The sequence below is a fragment of the Pteropus vampyrus genome, unplaced genomic scaffold, assembly GCF_000151845.1.
Source record: "Pteropus vampyrus isolate Shadow unplaced genomic scaffold, Pvam_2.0 Scaffold363, whole genome shotgun sequence".
In the NCBI taxonomy this organism is placed as follows: Eukaryota; Metazoa; Chordata; class Mammalia; order Chiroptera; family Pteropodidae; genus Pteropus; species Pteropus vampyrus.
Genome location: NW_011889144.1, coordinates 577,316 through 587,249, shown reverse-complemented (window position 1 = coordinate 587,249; position 9,934 = coordinate 577,316). Strand labels below are relative to the sequence as shown.

The window sequence follows — 9,934 nt, the reverse complement described above, 5'->3', positions numbered from 1 at the left end:
ACCTAGCCTGAACTTTTGAAGGGCACATGGTTGTTATTCTTTGAAGAGCCATGGAGAGGCAGTGTAGGACAGTGATTGAGGTCCTGGACCCAGGAGCCAAGCCCCTGGCTGTGCTACTGGCCCCCATCTTTCCTCAGCTCGTGCCTCTGTGCCTCCAGACCCTGTTTCTTCATGGAGGTGATTGGGTGGTTGATTTTACATCTCAACTCAACGAGGCCATGGACCCAGATGCTTGGTCAAACACTAATTGGGATGTCACTGTGCAGGGTTTTTTACATGAGAATAACACTTAAATCAGCAGCATCTGAGTAAAGCAGATTCCACTCCACGATGTGGGTGGGCAGCAACAGTCTATTGAGCCCTTAAGAAAGGGTCTGCGTAAGAGGATTCTGCCTCCAGAGGGCCTTTTGAATCCAATGCTCCACATTCTTCTTGGGTTTCCAGCCTGCCGGCTGTGCCTACAGATTCCAGGATCATCAGCCCCTCAATTGAGTGAGACAATTTCTTAAAATAAAACTTTCTCTTCCCCTGTTCCCCCCAACATCCTCTTGGTTCTGTTTCTCAGGTGAACCCTAACTAATACACAGGTGATGAGAGTGTGATAGCGTGTGTCTCTTTCAGGGCTACAGGGAAAGTGAAATGGGTGATGGCAGGAGGTGATGGCAGTGTGTTCCTACAGGCTCGTTGGATGGAATGCGCGAATCCACCAAATAAACAACACCCTTTGAACAGGGCATGGTACATAGTTAGCTCTCAGTGGTGGTGAGAAGATTGTCAATTTTCCTATTACAGTCATTATTTTCTCAAACTTATTTTTGAAAAATTTTCATAAAGGCCTAAATTAATTCTTAGAACTGCCCATAAGCTGTGTGCCATAATTTCCTATTTTGAGTTAAAAAACCTGGAATCAACTTTGAGGATGTGGTGTTGCCAAGGACATGGAGTCGTCTATGGTGGGGTTGTGCTCATCTGGCTTTTTGTCCCGCTGGGCCATGTCCCGTCCTCTCCACCAGTTGGATGCAGCAATGAACTTCACTGCCGGGGGCTGTCTGCCAGGCCTCTGCTGTGTAGAGCTGTCAGAGCTGCCTTTATAAAGCTCCATTATCGGTGATTTAGAATTGAGCAGGTAAAGTGTGTTCTGAGTTGAAAAACATCATGTGGGATCTTTACCTGAAAAACATTTTCTAACAAATATTTTTAAAGTCTATTTGGCCACTTAAAAAGTAATGTCTTTTTTAAAGACTGTTTCCTGGGCTTGCCACTTCTAGCCTCTTAAAGGCTTGAATGAATTTTTTCTCTGTTATATAAAACTATGCAGCAATTTCGTCTGTCACAAAGAACAAACCTTCTTTGGATCTCGAAGGAATTATTAAGGATAGAAAAGATAATGCTGGAAAATGGGCCCCTGTGTGCACACGGAAATGGTTCTAATGGAGGTTGCAGGAGGGCTTTGAGCTCCCTGCGACAAATTTCAGTCCAGGAATCTCAGAGCCTCACTCAGAGCTGGGCTGTGCAGCGAGAGAGCCACCAGCCACATAGGTCATTTACATTTAAATTACCTAACATTAAAAAAAAAATTAAAATTCAGCTCTTCAGTCACACTAGCCACATTTCAAGTGCTCCATGTTTCAAGAGCTCCCAGGCCCCAAGCAGCTGGTGGCTCCTGCATTGGGTAGTATCCACAGAGAACATTTCCTTCACTGAGAAGTTCTACTGGACGATGCTGCTCTAAGCAGACCAACTGTGTCCATGGGCCATACCTGGCTCCCTATCTTTATAAATAAAGTTTTATTGGGACACAGCCACACTCATTTTTTATGATTGTCTCTGGCTGTTTTTGCACTACCGTCCTACAGTTGAGTTGCGGCAAAGACCAGATGACCTGCAAAGCCTAAAATATTCTCTGTCTAGCTCTTTACAGAAAGTGATTGCCAACCCTCTTCTAGACCACAGATTTGAGGTCAAGCTGGGCATTCTGTGAGGGTAATATGACAGCCTGTCTGACGCTGGCCACGTGGGCTCATGAGCACTGGATTTGTCTTTGGTATAAGGTCCAAGATGTGCCATAGTGGAGAACATGGTCTTTTCCGTGCACGGGAGCTCAAGCACAAGTCAGAAAGTGTGCTGGGTAGGGGTTTGGGGCATAGGGATAGATGGCCTCATGTGTACATGCATGTGTGCATGCATACATGTTTACATGTGTGGTATGTCACCATGTGCACTTGTGTGCGTGCATGCGCACTGTGGTATGTGCACTGTGTCCATAGTGCATGTGTACATGTGTACACGTGCATGTGTATGTGTGTGTTCCCTGTGGGCTGTGTATCCAGCTAGCTTTGAGCAATGTTTCTGTGGGCAATAGAAAGATGGGTTGTGGGGCCACCTGAGGCTGTTTCCTTTTCTAAGGAAAAGCAAGAGGCAGACTACACGGTGCAGAAACTACTCTTTCTCATAAGAAAAAGGCTACCAGATTATTTCCCAGAGATACTGTGGAAATAATAGGCCTCCTGGCTCACTTACCCCTGGGGAAAGAAGAACTTTATTCCTGATCACACCAGGAGGCAGATTTGTCTCTGCAGGGCTGTGTCTGGAAAATGTTGTTCGCTGTGGCAGCACAAACTCTGGAAGAAGAGAAAGCTTACCGTAGGAATCAAAGTGATGATGGTGCCCGATGCTAACAGCCAAGTTCTTGTTAGGCTCGGGGCCAATGAGGGGTTGTGAAGGGCTTGTTTTAGTTATTTGGAGGTTGGACTGAAGAGCGAAAATGCCAGGCCAGTGAGAGACAAGTGAACCGTCACATTCGATTCTCCTCCTCGTGGGAAAGCCTTACTGCGGGGCGCACGAAAGAGGTCATCAACAGCAACCGTGTCCTGAAAAACTCCTATGTGGAACTGTGCAAAAGCAGCATCTTTTTGAAAGGCTGATAAAATTCCTGGAGTGGGTTTAACTGCAAAGTGTATGCTTTTGTGAATAAATTAAAGGGGTGTGCTGACATGTATTGTTAGAATACTAGAGCCGACAGAGACACTCTAGAGTCAACTACATCTTAACAGATTATCTAGATTCTTTAAATAACTACCTGAACTATTTACTTTTCAAATTTTTTTTCTACTCATCTGGATTTTTGAGTTTCTCAAGGGATGCTTTGTGTCCCTTGGCCTCTGAAATGTAAATCTCAGAAAATGCAGAATTTAAATCAGTTCATTTATGCACAACTGTTGGCTTATAATGCTGACTTTATGATGGGGGTAACTTCCTCTGGAATCAAAGTGAGGAACTGGGGACATTTTGGCCAAAAAGTTCAAATATATGACTATCAGCATTTCATCGTGGTTTATGTTTTAGAACTATAACAGCCTGCTTTGAATTTGTGCAGGTGCCAGAATTGCCTGGAGTAACCTAGCAAGGGAGGGCTGAGTTAATTTTGCTTCTAACAGGTTTTCTGAAGATGTGGATGCTACCCATCTTGGAACTTCATTTTGAGAGCCACAGGTCTAAGAGACAGAGCTACCAGCTACATCCTGACATTTGCAAGGAAGGCAGGCAGGGTTTTGCTGCAAACAGGCAAAGCCAGGGTTTCTGCCCTTGAGGCTGAGGAGGACATAGATCAGAAATGTGTTTGTGCATGGCAGAGTGTGTTCCAGGAGCATCAGGAAAAGCAGAGGTGGCTCAAAGTCATTTGCAGCCGTTCCAGAACATCTGCAGGGAGTTAAACCTCAATGTCTCACCGTCCACAGGTTCAACACTGCATGGATCTGGGTAGTACCAACTATGAACCCGAAATAGCAAAAGCTACATCCTGAACTCTGCATAGTTTAAGGATTCGTTGCACCAATATCAGTCAATGGTTAGAAGCCCATGTGCCAGGAGGAGAACAATAAGACCTAAGTAATATAAGAACTGAGGAAGCAGGCTCAGTACCAGGGCAAGACTAGCATCCATTTGACCTTGGCAAAGTATTTGCAGAAAGAAATCGTTCAATACATACGTGGTGAATGACTGTGTGCAGGAAAGAATTGCTGGCTAAAATCTCTACCAGTAAGGAGGTATTGAAACTTCACACCAGAATTACAAATAATTATACCTGTATATTATCTGGAATTTCTCTTCTGTGTTTATGGGTTAAGTTACCTATCAATAAACTACATATTGTTCATTCTGTATTTGGGATTTCTTAATCAATTGTTTTGTTGTCTTTCTAAAGAGTTGATTTAGAATCCATTCCCATACTGTTAAAAAATAGGTACCTAAAATAAGAATAAAATTACTCGATCAGATGTACCTGGGGAACCACTTACATTTGCACCATAACAGGAAAGAAAAATTTCTTACCTGCTTTCTCATAGTTTCTTCCATAATTCTTAGAGGATATTGCTAGTTAACAATAAATTTCCTATGTCAAATTAAAATAGATTCTTTACTGTCTTTAATTTTTCATTTTTTAATTCTTGTCTTTCTTTCAATCTTCTTCATGTCTTTAGCTTGGCACACAATAGTAAAGACAACTAACTACCTTTTTTCTTTTGTTTGGGACAAATGCTGAGCAGATACTGACATGCATTTGAATTAGAACCTAACGATTACATAAATTTAAGACTGTTAAGAGGTAATACATTGTCTAGGGGGTACTTCTTGGATAGACTCATCTATGATGAATAGGGGACAGTGAATGATTCAGGTAAAATCTCCTTCCAGTTTTGGAAAATTACTCAGAATATTCCCTCATGATAGCCAATAGCATCGTTCTTAGATCAGAAATTGCAAAGAGGGAGTACTATTTTGTGTTATTTTTCTAAATATAAAAATAGACAAGTCTTGTAAATCTTTCCTCATATTTTTTTTTTTCATTATGTATTCTTACTGCCCAGGATAGATGAATGTTTCTCAGAGTTTCACTTCTGGAAGTGGTGAACTAGTTTGTAGCAGACCAATTATCCCAGTTAAACCAATTAGAAAACCCAGATAAAATATAAATATGTGTAGTGGAAACATATCATGAACTTGAGGAGCAAGATTCCAGAGAGAAGGAAAATTCATTGATGTGAGCTTTGTACTATAAGCCCATCATCCCCTTGAGGCATTTGTTAATTCTTATGCAATCTCAGAGAGGCTAAGAAGCATAGCAGAAAGCAGATGCTAAGAGGCTTTCAATAATTTTCCAGGGCTGGGAAGACAAAAAATGTGAGTTCAGGGCTTCTGAAACAGCCAGAACTTGATGTGCCAGAGAGAAGGCATATGAAGTAGAATGAGTCTAACCAGCTAATTTGCTCATCCTCTCAAAGCATTCTCTACATCGTCAACTGTGCATGCTGAGATAAAGTGAGCAGAAAGTGGTAGCCAAGAGGATGAGCAGCTAAAGAGAGCTTTCAAGCAGTCTCATAGTGTAAAAATAAAAAGACAAGGGCCCTGGTAAACTTTTTTATATTTAAATCAAGACTCCTGTAGAAATAAAGAATAAGAGAAAACTAGAAATAGACCAGATCTTACAAGACTGAAACCTGGTGTCAAAACAACTCAAGATGATCTGTCCTTATTCTAACTGGATGCCAAAACTAAAGGCTCTGTAGAGTATCTGCTGTTTTTCACAATACAATGTCCAGCATTCACCCAAAAGCACCAATCATATCAATCGTCCAGGTAGTAGAAATAGACTTTGAGGTAATCTGGATGTTGGAATTACTGAACACAGATAAAAAATAACTATGATTAATATAATTCAATAAAACAGATGACAAGATGGTAACTTCACAGAGAAGTAGAATCCACAAAGTAAAATCAAATGGAAGTTTTAGGATTAAAAAGCACAGTGATTGAAATTTAGTATGACATAGATGATTAACTATAGCCGAAGAGAATAAGTTATCTGGAAGTAGGTCAGTAGAAAATATCTGAATAAAAGCCAAAGAAAACAAAGAATGGAAAATAGAAGAATTATAAGAAACACATGAGACTCAGTAAAAAGATCTAACATGTATAATTGGAGAAGAAGGAAGTTTCAAAAAAAAAAAAGTGAAGAATTAATATGTGAAGAGATAGCTTAGAATTTTCTAAAACTTACAAAATAAACCAATCCGCAGATTCAAACTTCACTATAAACCCTAAGTATAATAAATGAAAAGAAAATTTACCCAGGCACATCATTATGAATTTGCTGAAATCATAAGAGAAATTCTTAAAAGTGCCACTAAAAGGACAGATTATTGTCATGACTGCAGACTTTTCTATGAAAATGATGGAAGTCAGGAGACAATAGGAACCCATCTTTAAAACACTAAAAGAACTGCTAACCAAATTTTATATTTAGTAAAAATGTTTCTAAAAAATAAAGACATTTTCAGGCAAATAAAAATCTGATAATATATTTTACAGAGCCCTACTAAGATACTAAAAGGAGTTTTTTAGTCATAAAGAATATATTCTTAGTGGGAAGCATTAAAAATGCACAATAAAATAAAGATTAAAGGAAAGAGTAAATATATCTGTCAATTTAAATGAATATTAACAGTGTAAAACTATAACTATAATGTTTTATGACATTTGAAATATGTGTAGAATTTAAATTCATGATGAAAATAATATAAAAGATGATTAGTAAATGGGGTTAAGTATTCTCCTGTCTTTGTATTTCCCAAGAAGTAGTAGAAGTACCTATTTATTTTTAATTATAATATGTCTAGGATGTATATTGTAATCTTTAATATAACCAATTAGGAAATATTAAAATAATGTATAGTTAATCTAATAAAAAGTGGAATGAAAAAATACTTGATTAATCAAAATAAGGTGATGAAAGAGAAATTTTAGAAATAGAAAACAAATAGTAAGATAGTAGTTATAAAACCAGCTATATCACTAATTACATATAATGTAAATGGATTAAATAATCTAATTAAAAGACGAAAAGATAGACTTAACTAAAAATATGTCCTTCTACCTAAAGATATACTGCCTAAAAAGATGTATGTTATATAATGCACAAGAAAGTTGAAAGTTAAAGAACAGAAAATGATATACCATGTAAACATTAACCAAAAGAAAGTTAATGTGGTTATGTTAGTAGCAGACAAAGTGGGTTTAAGGAAAGAAAAAATACTACAGATAAAGAGGAACATTTCATATCAATAAAAGCTTCGATCTACTGGAAAGGTATAACAATTTAGTCTTTAAGAACTTAATAACATAGCTTTGAAATACATGAAGCAAAATTGACAGAACTATCAAGGAATGAATCACTCACCACCATAGTGGGCTTTAACACACCATCTTTAGAAATTGATACCAAACAGACAATGATCGATCAAGAGGGATAAAATTTACACCACACAGTTGACTTAGTAGAACACTATACCCAAAAACTGCACAACATACATTCCTCCTAAGTTCCAAATGGAATAGTCACCCAAATTGGCCATGTTCAGCCATAAAGCAGGCCTTAATAATTTCACAAAATTGAAATCATACAGAGTACATCAGCATTTTTTTTAAACCCATATGTACTAGGGGATCACTCTGGCACCCAGGGTGGCAGTCTTTGTACTCATCCATCTGTGCTTCTTATCTTGGAGGGCCTAACCAGTGAGACTTGGGCCCCAGCAGAAGGCTCACTTCCAACTCAGAGACACGATTTTACCACTTACTTCCCATAAGCCAATTCATCACTCGATTTTTTCCTAGCTAATACTAATATTTGTTTTTGCTCATAAATTTAGTTCCTCAAGTATATGTTAAGCCTCCTGAGAGTAACAACTGTAAGTCCCCAACAGCATTTAGGAGTGGGCCTGGCACTCTATTACTCTCCGTGACATTAAGAGTCAACATTTCACTCAGCTGTTTCTGATGCCATCACTGAGAGGAGACATTCTGATGTAGTCAAGCTATGAAGTCATTAAACTTTCAGCTTTTGAAAATCATTGTAATCAGGGATCCCACGAAATCAGGAATAGAGCGAGGGAGGAGAGGCCAAGTCAATGTTTTTTTATAATATTTTGTCTTATCTAGGCCAGTCCTACTCTGTCAAAGATCCCCCGGGGACCAACATCGGAAAGCTCTGCCAGGAAACAGTAATGCTATTATTTACTATTAGAACATCTAGCAGGAAGATTAGGCCTAGACAGAGTGTTGGGTCCATCATGAACCATGTGGTGGTATGATGATGAGAGTCACTTAATATCTCTGAGGGGACATGATGTGAAAGTGAAACCCCCTTCCCAGCACTTGGGTGAGGGTTCAGTGACATTATATGTATGGAAACAATTTACAAAGCATAAAGTACTCTGAAAATATTTTGTGAGATTCAAACACAAAACAGAAAAATTAAAACAATATGTACAAAATCAGAAAAAAGAAACTCTGAAATATCCATTTATTGATAGAGGGATAGCGTTGGAAATCTGATATATTTGCATCCTGCCCTGCCACGAACTTCCTTGGTGACTAGAGAGTCTCGTGATGGCCCCTTCTGCCTTGGTTTCTTCCTCGGGGATCTCGAGTTTGGAACAAAGGCCTTAATTTTCTGATTTCATTCCCCTAGTCCTCTTGGTGACTTGATGACATTAGGGAAAAGTTCTCTCTCGAGTGTACAGCCAGCAATTACAAATAAAATGGCTTCATTTAACTCAATGTCTAGTTGTTTTTTAAAAAAGTGTTTTAGATTGGATACAAATCCATTGCTAAGACTGTACTTAGGGACAGAATTTCGCTATCCTAAGACATGACTCACAAATTTCTCTAGATCTGCCTTTCTGAAAAAATTAGACAGTCACATTTTGTCCTAAGTAACTCTTTTCAACCTGATCACCTCAAGAGTCAAACAGAGGAATAACCTGTCCACAGTCTGAATGGTTTGGATTATAAAACTTGCTGAGAGATGTGTTCTGGTGCCCCCTAGATAATGCCATCGGTCAGTTACCCCGTTTGGAGCCCACTTTCACCTCCCACACCACAGAGACCCAGTGTGCATTTTCCCAGGCCTGGTATGCGTTATGGCACAATGGAATTGTGTGCGTTTTCTACACATGCATGTGCACTTTACAGGGTGCTGCGGCAGGATGAAGACATGGCTGTCACACCTTCATGGACAGAATTCTCAGAATCTCTGAGGTTAGGTTTCCTTAAACCTTGCCTTGTCATCAAAGAGGAACCTTTCCATGCTCTCCTTTTCAGACTCAATAATTTTTTGTTTCCTTTTAAAAAAAAATGAAAAGAAACTCACATACCCTCTAGCTTAACGTTTAAATAAATAAATGCAACCTGGGATTACATGAATAAAATAACTTTCCCTCTATGGAATGATTAATGATACATACATATTTGTGTGTGTGTGTATATATACATATATATGCTCTTTATTCCTAAGGATGGGGTGGGTGGGTGGATATGTTTTCATACAGTCTGGATTTCCTGCTTTAAGGAGCTCCCTCAGAGCTGATAGCCATGCTGACCACTCTCCTCTTATCATCTGAGACTCGCTCCTCTTCTTCCATTTACTGGAAAGCGTTTCCTGTTTGGACAGAGGAGATTTTCTTGAGAGATGTGCGGTGTTTCGCTCATTCCCATAAGCATGCATGTCAGAGCCTCCTATGGAGGTTCCACAGCTACAAGAACTGGAGAAGCCTGTAACCATCTTCAAGAGTCCCTGTTGCTTGCTGTATGGACCAGAAGGAGAAGGAAGAAGAGTCTTGGGTAGGAGAATGAGGCCGCTCTGGGACATTTTAAGTTTCAGGTGTTGGACATCATCTTAGAGATGCTCAGAGGATGTTAAAGATGCAAGATGGAAACCCCAGAGTGGTCAGGGCTCCCATGGTAATTACTTACATGGAGGGAAAAGGGGAAGTGTGTGTTAAGGTGAGGTTGTCAGCATGTGAGGCGGAGGAGAGAGAACTGGCAGACTCTTGGGGGCACCAAGAGGCTCAGATGGAAGAGGAGTCAGCAGAGA

At 39.5% G+C, this 9,934-nt stretch overlaps 1 protein-coding gene across 1 annotated transcript in view; it reads right to left on the bottom strand.

The window, feature by feature from the left end:
• Positions 1 to 9,319: 9,319 nt before the first annotated feature.
• The window catches only part of SPACA7 (sperm acrosome associated 7), a 20,659-nt gene continuing 20,044 nt past the window's right edge, over positions 9,320 to 9,934 (bottom strand). The window contains exon 6 of the mRNA XM_023522908.1: positions 9,320 to 9,499. Coding sequence (XP_023378676.1) covers positions 9,483 to 9,499 — 17 coding nt within the window. The 3' untranslated portion in view covers positions 9,320 to 9,482. The remainder of the gene's footprint in view (positions 9,500 to 9,934) is intronic.